The sequence below is a fragment of the Anguilla anguilla genome, chromosome 13, assembly GCF_013347855.1.
Source record: "Anguilla anguilla isolate fAngAng1 chromosome 13, fAngAng1.pri, whole genome shotgun sequence".
Classification (NCBI taxonomy): domain Eukaryota; kingdom Metazoa; phylum Chordata; class Actinopteri; order Anguilliformes; family Anguillidae; genus Anguilla; species Anguilla anguilla.
In genome coordinates, this window is record NC_049213.1 from 15,011,473 (window position 1) to 15,026,499 (window position 15,027).

The following is a 15,027-nucleotide window of genomic DNA, read 5'->3' on the forward strand; positions in this document are numbered from 1 at the left end:
TACAGTGACTGAAATGGCATTTCATTGGACATTAAAGGCATGTGCTGTTACATCATGTTCATGAATAAGAGATCTCAAGTGCATTTTTACCACTGGAAGTTAATGCTGTGTGATTACCCTCTTGCGCATCTTTGAAAAATATGCATTAATCGAGTGCACTGCAATTGGAAAACATGCACATAAGGATATTGACATTCTTTACAATGGCTCAGTCCATAACATTCATTAAAAGGCAAAGCAAGCAGAACGGTATAATGCAATTCACATTTGAATGAAATGAAACATCTGCACAGGTGTTGGGAATATTCCAGTGACAGTTATTTTAGATGCTGGCCTTCTGTTTCCTTTCCAGATGACGGGAAGCTGTCCTTTGAGGAGTTCAAGACATACTTTGCAGACGGGGTGCTCAGCACAGAGGAACTGCAGGAGCTGTTCCTCAGCATTGACAGGCATCAGAGCAAGTGAGCATCACTTTACCAGCACTGCTTGCTCTCCACTGGTTGGGCTGCATCCAGAACACATGTGCCAAAAAAATCTATATTTTCTGAGTAAATATTTAACGCATACATTTCATTCCAGTGTCATGTCATTTAGGTTATTGATTGTTATTCTTAGCTGATGATAATGTGCACACACACACGAGCGGACACACACATGTACACATACACGCACGTACATACACACGGACACAAATATGCATGCAAAACACACACAGACACACACTCACACACACACACACACACCCCAAAAAGCACATTACTCTACTGTACTATTCCTACATGTCTACATGCATTCATACGTACAGTATGTGAACGCTGTGGCTGAGTGACAGTTAACTGAATAAAAGAGGATCGACCAGAAGCTGCTCTATTCATCTCTTTGGTGTGGGAAATAAAAAACGGAATAAGGAAACAATACCGACAGAAATACCAAATAAAAAATGTAATAAAACGGGGGAAATGGAAAGTAAACTTCTCACACGGGGTTCATGGTCGAACATCATTCCAGCTTGTTTGTCAGAGAATAACTGAGGGCTGTAGAGAGCCATTCAGTGAAAGAGCTGTGCTCAAACGGCACTGGCAGCAAACTGTGGCTTTAAGTCAGCAGCAAGCAGCACCTGGGCTGAACGGTCACCCTCAGGTGTGCATACCTGAAGGCTGAGCCGCCATTGACAGATCCTGAAAGGCTTCTGGGCTTTTAGGTGCAGCAGGAATTTGACTGCAGCCATATAATTCCTTCCAACATAATTCATAGATTCATACAGCACATGTATACATACATAGACACACACTCTCACACACATAAATGCAAACCTCTATGTATGTACACATACTGTTTGTGCCTAAATTTACTGAAAGTAAATAAGCAGCTAAATTCCCCCTGAACAATGTAAAGGATCACCACAGAAACTGATGTAATTCCATCCACTTTTTATGCAGTGAAATTCATTAATCTTTACATACAGCAGATTTTTATTGTCTGATCCAGTCAGTAAGAGGGGGAAAAGGCAGTTTGAAGCCCGGAGAGAGTGGTCTTGCCATGCATATTAATTAACCGCAGGCCCACGGAGACGGGGCGGCGAGGCCTGACGAAGGATGGTCCGTTGCGTCTGGCCGTGTCCTAACAAGAGAGACTGTCACCTCCTCTCCATCTGTTAATTGCTCGTCAAGCGGGAGATGACGGACGGCTTCGTACATCAGTTTCCATGGTGCCCACGTAGCCAGCTGTCTTCGAAAAAAACATCGAAACAAATTTACGACTGTGAAAAATATATGGTTCTTGATTCACCGTTGCTTGAGCCTATCCTATATAGTGACATAGAAAAGAACTTTTTCTATGGATCCAAGCGGCGTAATGTAATTAGCCTACAAGTGACAATATCCAGTTATGTGTCCTTAAAAAAAATAAATAAATAAAAAAAAATAAAAACCCCTGCATGTTAGTCTTTAGCATCTGAATTTTAAAACGCAACATAAATTATTCATAAAGAAATAAAGCAGACTTTACAAGCAATCGGAGGTAGAGCAGCGAAGGGCGACAGTCACAGATGTGCTGACGCTGCCGATGTCACACGGTCCAGCCGTGGCCGTCGAGAGTTACTCTGCCCTCCGGGAAGGACACTTTTCTTCAGCAGTAAGTAATGGCAGGGGAGGACAGGCACGGGGCGGAGGGGCGGGGGTGGGTTGGTGGGAGTTCAGCAGATGGAGGCTGTCTGTGAATTCCGATTACGCTAATTGCTAACGTTTTAATTCTTAATTCCAACGCTGCCACTGTGAGACTTTTAAAGCTGTTAAACTGTCAACGCGGGAAGAGTTTCACTCCAAGAAAGGAGAAGTTCTTACAAGAGACACACAGTCTCAATTACTGTTTGTTCAGGCCAGTTTATTTTCTACATACAGCATCCATATAGCACTGAATGCGGTGTATCGCTCCGCTTTGGGTCCCGATCAGTGGTCCTGATACATAGGTGATTCAGTTCAGTGGTGAATCTGACATGCTCGGATTGGTCAGTGATTAATGTATACCAGACTCTTTCAGTCCTTTCCCGTCACATGGTATGTTATGGATTCTTACAACACAATCCTTCACTGTCACCTGTAGTAGTGTTTCCACGGTTTCCACCCACATATTAATCTCTTAATCTCTGTTCTGTCCTCTATTTCCTGTTGGCACATTGAAGTGTGCTCCTGATACATTTTAATCAAGCGTGCCAGAAGCAAATGTTTCACCTTGTGTTTTAGCACACTTTCATGATCTATGCGTCATACGGATACTTGAATAAAAAACATTTTGTTGATTTTATTTGAATTTCTGTCTATTATATAATTAAATAATATGAATATTCCATTATGTTTGCATCAGTATAATATTATTGGTTAATGTATCATATTACCTTTATAAACAAGAATGATATGAGATCAGCCAGTTGTTGTGGGGGTGTTTTGAAATGTATGAGAGCTGATTCAGTTGATGTTGTATTATAAAAAAGCACTGAGTATGATACATAAAACCATACAATGAGTAATTATCAATACAGAATAATCTCTGCCTGTGAACATTTTCTCTCAGCACATGTTCAGCATGTGGTCATAGGTACAGTGTTTGTTAGCCAATATAATTACTGTTATGTTATATGCTATGCTACTGACGCACATTGTCTTACTGAAAGCACTGTTTCATTTGCACACCTGCAAATTATTTGATCGTACAAGGAGGCCCAGTTGATTTAACTGACAAATTAGTCAAGGAAGTGTAGTGAGCAAACAAATAAACCAGGAAGAACAAGGAAGGCCATTCCTTTCATTCTTGTATTTCTCTGGAAAGCAGAGGAAGACCAAGAAGAACTGCCAGTGGGAAAAACAGACATTTGATGCAGATGCCAAACTAATTCAGTCTGTACACTGACATTGGCTGTCACTTATGGGATTTTATATGTGAATAAATCCCCCCTCCCGCACACTTCCTGGGGACACAGGGCTTGGGGCATACATGATGCACATAAAACATTCATGGGCACTTTGTGTGTCTGTGAAGAACAACCACTGTGACTTTGGCTGTGGGATTGTAGCCCTCAGCCCTAGTCTGGCAAACCACAGCGTGTGCTGATTTTTTTACTCTGCACTTAATTGATCGTTTAAAGCGGCTGATTACAATGTCAACTCGCCTGACCTGGACTCTTGGGTCTGAATCTGTTGCTGATTTTTAAGTGAAAAAAGCAGTAGGCCCTCTTTGTCAGTCATTACCTTTCAATGAGGAAAATGGGCTTCCAATATGACAGTTCCATTTTGTAACGGATCCTGAGAGGTTAAGAGAAGTCAGAAAAATAATGGCATTGCCAAATGCAAGCTTCAGAAGCAAACAGAAAACAATAAAACAGGATTGGTTTATTGACTATGAAATTAATGTATAATAACAATGTACTACAATACAATATAATGGGAGTTAATATACTAATCAACCAATATCATATTAATCACCACCATTTGAGTTCACCCCAGCATCTAAACCTAACTAGGGTTCTGTCATTCAAATGACTTAACTATTTCACCGCTTCTAATTTCGGAGCTACATGAAGAAAGCATGTGTTCCCAAAGCAGGAACCTTTAGCCAATTCCTCTGTCAGTAATGGTACCTATGCAAAGCTAATCAAAAGTATACAAAAATTTCAGTGTCCATTCCATAACTAAGTCTTTTGTAGCAATGCTTTACAGCTGTGAGATATTTTTTGATCTATTCTAGCCCCACTCTGCCTCAGTGGAAGACCTAGACTCAAAAACCTAACAGTGTCCATTACAGGTTACAATCTGTGAATATCTGCAAATGGGTTTTCCTTTCTTTGCTGACAGCCACCTTTTGCACCCCCTATGACCCCATTATCCCACTATTGTTCGCTTGTGATGAGATGAGAAATCCCAGATAAGTTAAGTAGATGGGTTGAGACCCATGAATGCGGTGGGAAACGCCAGCCAGCAGAATTGGATCAGAAATTAGTGAAATTCATTTATTTCACACACGGATTCAATGTAAGCTCTGTTATATTTCCTGATATTGGTCAAGTTTATGCCTTGAGCACTGTGCAATGCCTATTTATATCTGTATTGTGGTGGTGCTTTGTCAGCCCAGTGTCTTCCATTTGTTTGTACACTTAACACTAAAAATAACAGTCTGATGGCACAATTGTGTTGCTTTAAATCTTTTCCAGAGAATAGTATGCAGATGTTGTATTCTGTGACAGTGGTATTCCAGACATGAAGTACTTCTACATTCCGTCAGCAAGTTTGTAAATATTGATTTTGTGTCACTTTGGAGAGTTCTGCATGTACATCTTAAGTATGCTCTGAGAGTATAATGAACTGTGGGTACTTGTCAGTGCAGAATTTTAATTTCAGTTTTCTGCAGTTTCTCCTAGATGGTTTCCCAATTAAATTAATCTGTGGGGAATATTTAACTACACCATTGTCGAATTAACCATCTTTGTTATGATGGAGTCTATTTTAGAATTCACGTCACACTTCCTTTTATGTTTCATAATTGGTCAGTTCTTCCGTTGTTTTGTGCTCTGTTAATTATGAACATGTTGTTGGTGGTAATGAATGGCTGTGATGCCAAATTAGCCATTGTTCTCAGATGTTTCTCATAGTTTTTATTATGAGGTTATTGTTGATCCATGTCTGCTGATTTGGCTTTTGGAGAGGACCGAGGGTGTAATTTTCCAAATTAATGCTTTTGTGGGCTGTGTGGTCTTTCCCAATCAGTTGTCTTTCTATTTGTCTTTTGTTATATCCATCATGAACATATGCGCTTTGACATTGTGGTTAATGGAAAGCAATTGTGGTCATTGAGTAGTTTGCCTGTGTTTTTAGATAGCAAAGCACCGAGTGTGTGTATTTCTGTAGCTCCATGTATCTTATTGCCAATTTAAGTGACAGTTTATTGTGCTAAAACCCAGCCTATTAGTGAAAAGTTGGCCACCTGTATTCCAACACCATTTGTTCGAAAACCTTTGCTGGAAATTCACTTTTCCCAAATCCCATCATATGAAGGGAAAGATCCAGCTTGTTTTGAATTTGTGTTTTTCATTGGTTACAAAGCAAACGGTTTTCATTGATTTATACTCTTTTCATACTGACAGTCTCTCGTATTTACTGATGAAATAAAGGTGAAGGGATAGCGTATTTCAGATTTCCACACAGATTGAAAAATTGGATCATACATCCCTGCTGCAGACCTCATTCAGCCTGTTCACTGTTGTGGAGAGCACATAACCTTCTGCTTTAGAGTCTGTAATTGGTCCATTTCCCTGCACCAAAGTTGAGCTGGACTCACACTGTTTGAGACAATTACACTCTGACCTCACATTGAGCAGTACCTAACTTTTTCAGAACTTGTAGATAGCAGTCTTCAGACTTATAATTTGCCTCAGTTTCATTTAACTTTTTTTTCCCTGTCCCCTTTTGTTTCCCTCTCTTTCCATTTCAGCAACCTCGAAACAGACAAACTCTCCGGTAAGTTGGAATAATAGCAAATTGAACAACAGGTAATGCACGGTTGACACACAGTGCAGAAATATGCCCCGACTTAAATGGTGGAATGGCCTCAGATTCACACAGGCAATGTACATTTAACAGACACCACTTACCACTGGGAAAATCCCCCATAGGTTACAGTGCGACCCCCTCATATCACTCTACGGCCTGGCCTTAGATGAAGAAAAGTACCCATCTATCCCTGGAGTGAGGCCTTGTCTCTGCCACACTGACAGATGCTTCAACAGAGAAACCAGTTACTGCAAAACAACTAACAGGAAGCAAATTTAAGTGCCCAAAACCTGTGGCTCTGTTTACGTGTGCAGCATCAATTGAAGGTTTTTTTTAAAGTATTTTCCTTGCTATTGGTATCACAGAGCTAGGAGCTCTAAAACATGTCAGCTCCCCTTTGATCAATTTAGAGTGTGGGCAAATTAGTTTCATAGATGTCCCCCCTGAGGACACTTTGAGGCACTATGAATATATTATGTATAATTAGGACATAGATTCCATGATAATGACAAAAAGCAAGGTCTGGAGGTTACTTAAAGTTGCAGTATGCAAGTTTGGAGATATGAGAGAGAACTAGATTTTGATTAAAATGTTCCATCCTGTCGCATCCCTCTTCTTCGATCTCCCTCCAAAGCCCCGCTTTCCAAACACATGCATGCTTGCAACCGGACATCTGAGTACTTGTAATTTTTGCTTGTATGAGACCCAGACGAATTAAACGTCGGTCAAATAAACAGTTTTAAAAATAAACGCATCCGGAACTGTGCGACCTGTTTTTTTTTTGTTGTTTTGTTTTTGCTTGAACAGCATTGGTAGCGATAAACATAAATCTAGCCGGTGAGGTACAGAGGTAAGGCGGACAAATCACCATTCTAAAACCGGAAGGCAGCATTCCCATGTAGTCTCAAGGACTATCGGTGAGGCTGCTCCAACTGTAGTCGCACGACCCCAAAAATCCTACTCATTGGAGACTCGATAATCAGGGATGTGAGAAACAAACTGATTAAAACGTTGCGCTTTCCTGTCGCGACTATCAGTACTCTAACTGATGAAATCCTGCAGGTACTACAAAGACACAGAGCCATTGAGAAGATTGTTGTTCACGTGGGCTTAAATGACATCTCGAAACAGCAGTCAGAAGTTCTCTAATTGGATTTCACTCATTTATTGGACTCTCACTTGAATGTACTCAAACACAAGCGTATATCTACAGTCTTATACCAATTATAGGCCGAGGTAGCTAGCACTTCACTCGGGTTCTTAGTCTAAACACATGGTTAAGCTCAACATGTGTGGCACGAAATGTTAATGTTAACGTATGCTAGCCAGTAACCTGCTTTACAACATCTCTATTCTACCCATGACAATCACCACAAACGGTAATGACAGCAACAGGCTGCAAAGCCTTCGGTCAGCACTAAAATCGGTCGTCAATACACTGAACAGAAAAGTCTGGGAAATGAATGAGCTTCTGAATAATTATGACAGGTGATGCACTGCCTAACCATATTCTCTCTCTCACATGCACTCAGCGAACATTACTAGAAAACTTAGCTGAAGCTCAGGTAACCATGCCACTCTTCAAAATATTTTGGTCATTAATAATAGCTGGTGGCAAAATTAATAAAAAACTGAAGGGCTCAAATGAGCATAATTTAATTACTGTGAACTGCATTACTGATGAGAAATATACTTATGAGCAAAATTTTTCCCAGTTTCTGAAATGTACTGTTCTGAATGTCTGGTCATTAACCAATGGCCAGTTAATTGAAAATTATGCATTAGACCATCTTTTTCTTACAGAGACATGACTTGGCAGCAGTACTAATTGAAACCGCTCCCCCTCAGTTCAAGTTTTTTAGCGTCTTTAGAATGAATAAGAGGGGTGGTGCTGTAACCTTTCTGTATAAGGACACAACGTAAGCAAATTTCTCATGGGGACTTTTCCACTTTGGTCAATCTGTTCTTATGCTGGGTGTCTACAACCCATCTAAACATAGTGCAGCTTTTCTTGATGAGTTTGGGGATTTGATCTCTAAGATGAACTGATTTTATACATGTCTTAATAACTGGCGATTTTAATATTCACATATATACTGTATGTTCTCCCACACACATCTAAGTTCTCCCACACATAAATATAATCACATTTTGGACCTGGTTATTTCGCACGGCTTAGACATTTCAGCCCTTCGTGTATTAGACATTGCAATTTCTGACCACTATTGTGTCTTTTTTGAAATGTCAGTGTTCCAATACTGAGAGTAATAAGGAGGACAATCACCAAGCGTTGTCTTACTGCAGACTAAGCTGCGACCTTCATGAATCTCACGTGTACTGTACCTCCGGTGCCAGATTGTTGTGACACATTAGACACATTATAACTCCAGTCTAACTGAGTGTGTTAACGCTGTAGCCTCATTGAAAACTGTAATGGACTCTGGAAAAGCTAAAGCTCCCTGGAGGAAAATATCAACCATTTTAGAATGAAAAAGAGTCTGCAGGAAGTCAGAAAGGCTATGGCGGCGTACAAAACTAACAAGTCACTATGATTGTTAGAGATCACTTAAAAACACTAAATAGGGGAATGAAATATGCCAGGAAATACTACTTCTCAAACCTGATCAGACGATGACAAAGATGACCCAAAATTTATTTTTTCCACTATTGCTAGATCGACTAAGTTCTCCATGCACGTATCTAAACTTCTCAACTGACAAATGTAAGAAATTTACAACATTTTTAATGAGCAAAACACAATGTTCACTTTCAGTCATTAATTTTGAAACATTAACTAAAATTATATCAGTCTTAAATCCCTCAAGCTGCTCTCTTGACCCAATACCCACCAGTTTCTTTAAACAAGTCTGCACCATTGCTGAATATTGTAAATCAATCACTGAAAAAAGGAATTTATCCATCTAGATGGAATCTAGATCCAACCATGCTTAGTAACTTCTGGCCAATCTCCAACCTTCCATTTCTAGGAAAAATAATTGAAAAGGCCATTTTTATTCACTTGAATAATGACCTTACTGTCAATAATATTAATTAAAAACTCCAATCTGGCTTTCAGGCTGGCCACAGCACAGAAACAGAACTTCTCAATGTGTTAAATGATCTGACAATCAAGAGTGACTATTTTGATTCTACTGGATCTCAGTGCGGCCTTCAACACCGTTGGTCACCAGATTCTACTCAGATATCTGCAAAACTGGGTTGGCCTATCGGGCTGTGCTTTAACTGGTTCAGATCCTACCTAACTGGCCGTGAATACTACGTGACACTGGGCACCTGTCTTTCTAAGTGCCACGCCTTATCTTGCGGTGTCCCCCAGGGCTCGATTTTAGGACAATTATGGTTTCATTTATACATGCTTCCTCTACCTAGTCTAATTTTAAAAACTCTCTTTCCATCAGTATGCATATGACACACCGCTGTATTTGTCTTCAGCACCGGATGCTTGACTGTATTAATGACATCAATGCATGGATGCCCAAGAACTTTCTTCAGCTAAACAAAGATAGAACTGAGGTGCTTGTTATTGGAAACACGACTCAGGACAGACATTCTGGTACATCTAAACTTTATGTCCCTGGAGGTCAAAAGCCATATTAATAACTTAGCTGTGACATTTGGCTGATATCTATTTTAAGATCCACATCAGCAATTTCTGCTAGGCAGTATATTATCACCTTCGCAATATGTGATATGCTCTTCATTTCCGACAGTGAAAAACCTGCACATGTTTTTGTGTCACCTCTACCGGATTACTGCAATGCTCTTCTATACAGCCTACCCAAATTCTCTATCACAAATTTACAAAGTGTTCAAAACACTGCTGCCAGTATTTTGAGCACGTTTGGATCACATTATGCCAGTTCTCAAATCTCTTCACTGGCTGCCTGTGTTTTTTTTAGAATCGATTTTAAGAATTTCATTAATGTTTAAATGTCTTCATGGTCTTGCCTCTCGTTATCTTGGTGTAGTTATTGTCATGTATGTTTCAGCCAGGTCACTCAGATCATCTAATACTAAGACTCTGGTCATTCCTACAATACGGCTGAACAATATGGTTCAATTCCTTTTTGGTCATGATCTTTTCTTTGGCATTCTTTTCTTGGTTTTTCATCAGTATACACCATTGTAGTCAGACATAACTGGTTATTTTGGCAGATTTTTCTCTGCCATGCTTGTTTTGTTTTCTAGGCAACTAGCTAGCAAGCTGTAGCACTGTCTCTGCGAGATCTCTGCTGTGTTCTTAACATGATTGACAAGCAGGTAGGCAAGCCTCTTTACAGAGATCTGTCCTGATTGGTTAAGATTCAAGCGTGGTGAAATTTATAGTGGCTGATTTCAGAGCCTGGGGCAGTCAGAGAGATCAGATTTGTTTCTGAACTTATAATTATATTAACTTATGATTTATCGATATCTGCCGGGATGTGAAGGAAATTTAACCAAATATGAAGTGTTCTAAAAAAAAAAAAAACTTATACTGCACCTTTAATTATTAAGTTACTATTTAACTAGAATACACGTGTAATAAAGCCCATATTTCTAGAAATATAATTTTTGTTGCTGTTGTCATTCAGCTCCCATTCGAGATTATCCAGATACTGATTTCTTAATCCTTACTTGTGTCTTATTACTGAAGACCTAAAACGTACACACACTTAAGCTTACAGATCTCAAGGTTTGTATTTTGCTTGACATCTACTGCATGCACTCTTGGGGGGTTTAACTTTCAAACAGGTTATTCCTGCAAAATGGAATGACAATATATCAGGATCTTTCTCCTGGCTCCCAGAAAACTATTTTCCACTGGTATCGCATTGTTCTTGAAGCCCGGCCAATATTTCAGTCAGACTCTGAGATTGTTTGATGATATGTGGCAAAAGATATATCTTTTGTCATAAAAGTTTTCCAAGTATTATTAAGGAGCTCTCATGGGAGAGAAATCCTATTTATTCGTAAGGCAAATAAAATGATAACCGATGAGGTTACAAATCAAAGGATTTTTGACTTCTCAAAGAAAGAAAAATGTTTGCATTCAAAAAGCACTGACAGTCACTGGAAATGGATAAATTTTAAAATATAATGAATGAAAAGTATAGGCTAAACAAAAAGAAAGACTCATGATTCCATACATTTGTATGTATTTAGCAAATGTTCTTATCCAGAGCAGCTTACAAGGTAATTCAACATCAGGAGTGAACATTCAACACTGGCAGAGTCAGTGATTAACTTCAGAGTGCCATGAAAACAAGAATATGCATTGTAAGAAATAGACCACAGAGCATACATCTGACTTAGCACCCGGCCAGAAAAATGAGTGCATCGTGATAACACATCAATATTGCTATATACCCAGATTACTTCTCTCAGCACCTGGGGGAATACCTGAATGTCCTCTCCACTTTGGAGAAGCTGAACCATGCCATCCTGAAGGCCATGGACAAAACCAAAGAGGTAGGTATCAGTCCATCAGTTGAATTGAATACATTTTGAAAGCATTTTTCTGAAAGAAATGAATTCAGTAAAACTGTCTGGTTGTCTGTGTCAATTATCAGTCAATGATATAAGGACCATTTCTTGTGTTATGACTGGACAAGTCTAACCAACGTTCTCATGCTTTCTTTGTCTTTTTTGTCTTTCAAGATTCATAAGATAATTCCGTAAAATGAAACATACTCTAAGGGGTCTGGCCTTAATTTCCAGAAAGCAGCCGCAGAAAGGATTAGTTTGTAATTGCATTAATTTTATATTGCACAGCTGTTGTTCATCTTACAATCGTCTGTTTCCTTCAAAACAGCCTAAATATGCTACAAAAGTGAGATCTTTGGCAACAGAGCTGGTCCGTTATCTGTGACAGCTGAAAACAGGCCTGTCCTATTCCAGTCTCAAAGGGATACTGGGAAAACGGTGCCTATCGTCGCTAAGACTGTCAGTTTAAAGCCCGGACTGTCACATTCGAGGTCCTTCAGCTGTGACTGAGCCAACAGCAACGCGCAACAAACGCTCTCGGCCGTCTAAAGACACACCGCGGCTCGACAGCTGTGTCGGCTCCCCCTCCCGGCGTTTCCATACGGGCGTGCCCACGTGACCGGTGATTTCCCCCACGGGTGGCCTGTAGCCTCTTCACGTGTTCCCCGAGTGGGCGCACGTGCGGGTGCGAGGTCACAGTGGGGCAATCTCGGCCAGGGGCGGAGGCTCGTGCAGCGCACTCCCCGACGCGGGTGGAAGACGAAGCCCGTGAGGAGGAGGGTGAGGTCTGGAGTTTTTGCGCCATTCCGCTCGTTGATGCTCCGCCAGAGGCGTCGAGCTCGCACCTGCTGAGTAGAGCCTGGGCACAACCATCTCTGTATCACCCGGCTTCCCTCTCACATTGACAGCGGCCAATAGCAGGCTCTCTTGTAGCACCAGTGTTCACAGCCTTATCACCATAATTTAAAATGAGATCCCTTGGTTTGATTGAGCTCTTCGCACGGTTGCTGTGAAGCTCTGGATTGTACTTCCGTAACACTTCTGCGAGGCCAATATAAAAACCCATTTTCCTCTCTCACCTAAAGCTTTACGTAGCTTATTGTCTTTTCTGTTACCATGTTTCCTGTTGTCTAGGTTTCCCTTTGTTCTTTACCTTTTTATTTCATTCTGTGTTGTTGACTGTTTCCCTTGTGTAGTTATGATTCTGTATCGTGGATCTGGAAAGACTCTTTTTGTCTGTCATCCCAAAAAACCTGAAAGAAATATGAATGAAAGCCTTGGTAGCCACAGGCTTGGATTCAGCCAATGGTTGTGATAGGCCTTGACTTTTGCTTTGTTCAGCGTAGACCCACTTTCATTACTTCATTGTATGGGCATTGCCAACCTATGTTTGTAAAAAAAAAAAAAACCTAACTCCATTAAAGGCCAGTGTAGATTCCAGGCCAGAGTAATTCTTCCATAATGTTTAATCAAAAAGTATACAGTGTGGTTTTCAAATGCTATCACTGCTGTCATCACTATCCGAGTGGATTTGAATGTATATATATGTAGGGGTATGGAAAGGAAATCTGCATTACGCAGGAAACACTGCAAGGGACGAGCCCCAGTGCAGCAGAAGAGCTTCATATAATATAGTGACTCAGAGACAAGCTCCTTTTCCCAAGGATTTTTCGCCTTCTTTGAAAGGGGCATCAGCCGAACCACCGAAGCATGTCGGAACATGCACAAATAAAAAAAAATCTCTTCAGCAGAATAAAAAAAAAAACTTCAGCGGAATAAATCCATGCGCTGAGCTGTAATTAGGGGACCATGCCTCATTTTCAAAGCTGACGCTGCCAGTAATTCTGCGGCGTTCCACCACAGTAAATTACAGAATTGAGTCTGGCACCTTTGGTCTGCTGCTCCAGTGAAAATCCTGCTGCTAAATGTCAGTGTCAGGGACGTGAAATTGTGAGTTTTGTAGTTACAGGGAAGAATTTTGACCAAACGCGGGGCTTCTGAAAATTCTGAGAGGGCCCAGCTGTCTGTGCAGTTTTTCTTGTTTGAATTTCTCTCTCCACTATGTGGAAGAGCTGTTTATTGAAGGCCTGGGCCTTAATTGGCCATTTGCAGCTTCTATTCACAAACAGTGTGCATATGTGTGAGAGTGTGTGAGTGTGTGTGTGGGCATGTATTACTATCTTTGTGAGAACCAAATGTCCCCACAAAGATAGAAAGATGAGGAAAATTACGCAAGGTGGGGACCTTTTGCTGGTCCCCACAAGTTCAAGAGGCTGTTTTAGGGTTAGGACTTAGGGTTAGGGTTAGGGTTACAATTAGGTTAAGGCTAGGGTTAAGGTTAGGCATGTAGTGGTTGGGGTTAGGGTAAGGGTTATTGGTTACGAAATGAATGTAAGTCAATGGGAAGTCCTTACAAGTATAGCAATACGAACATTTGTGTGTGTGTGTGTGTGTGTGTGTGTGTGTGTGTGTGTGTGTGTGTGTGTGTGCGCCCATGGCATTAACCCAAAGCAGTATTAACAACCACTCTACATGAGTTCCTGGTTCAACTTTTAAATGGTTCCTAGTTTCCAAACTTTTTAATCTTTTGTTCAGCAAAGCAAAGCAGCTGGCAGTTTCTCACAACCTGACTTCTATGCATCATTAGAAAGGGGCTACCCAAATATGTATTCTTCCAAAGGCATAACCTTATTTTTTGATGAAAAAAAAAAAAGATTCCTTGAAAAGGAGACTCAAGATGTAAAGTTAACTGCGTAGCTAGATATGTTAGTTAGACATATCTTTTCATTTGACGCTCTAGCTACCATATTGTAACACGACTTGCAGCAATCTACACTTTGCTAGCCAAATTAAGCCTCTCGCTGACATGTTGTGCTAAAGGCGGCAAGGCATCTTCCACAGTGACATCATCTTGAGGTGGATCAGGCTTCTTGGGCTCACATATGGCCTCACCATATAAATTTTACAAGCACCAATTCCTGCCATGCTAACTACGTGCATCTGCTGCAGAGAAGTACAGTGTGCAACCTAGCAACCAATCACAGTCGTGCGTTTGTGTGACGTCTGTAACTAATTTGCATATCAATGGAACAGCCACACCATCCTGTAAACCAGGTTCGGCTCAGAGACAGGGCTGGCAAAAATGTAGCAGTTTTCAAGGTTGATTGATTTTTTGCTCATGTTAACTCTGTCCCATAGTTGATGGAACGCACATCTCTACTATTACTTGAAGATTTAAGATCAGGTTTCCTTTAGATTTAAGGATTTGGCAATCCGCTGTATCAGGGCCAAGGTAACAAGAAAATGTGTGGTACCACAGTTTGACTCTTAGCAGTAGACATAGCCAAATGTGCCAGCTATAATACAAAATATGTTCCATTGTAGTCGTTTGTTAATCATAGTCCATAAAGAGATTTATCCAGGAGATAAGGGACAGAGGTAAGATGGCTTTTCTGTGGTGTAGGTTGGTACCCAGTAGAACCATTCTTTGAAAACCTATTCAAAC

The 15,027-nt window shown here is 40.5% G+C and overlaps 1 protein-coding gene across 1 annotated transcript in view; it reads left to right on the top strand.

Annotated features, from left to right (window-relative positions):
- The window catches only part of LOC118211596 (N-terminal EF-hand calcium-binding protein 1-like), a 46,643-nt gene that overhangs the window by 18,869 nt on the left and 12,747 nt on the right, over window positions 1–15,027 (top strand). Inside the window, exons 3-5 of the mRNA XM_035388932.1 lie at window positions 353–461; window positions 5,980–6,005; window positions 11,410–11,507. Of these exons, the coding sequence (XP_035244823.1) occupies window positions 353–461; window positions 5,980–6,005; window positions 11,410–11,507 (233 nt within the window). The remainder of the gene's footprint in view (window positions 1–352; window positions 462–5,979; window positions 6,006–11,409; window positions 11,508–15,027) is intronic.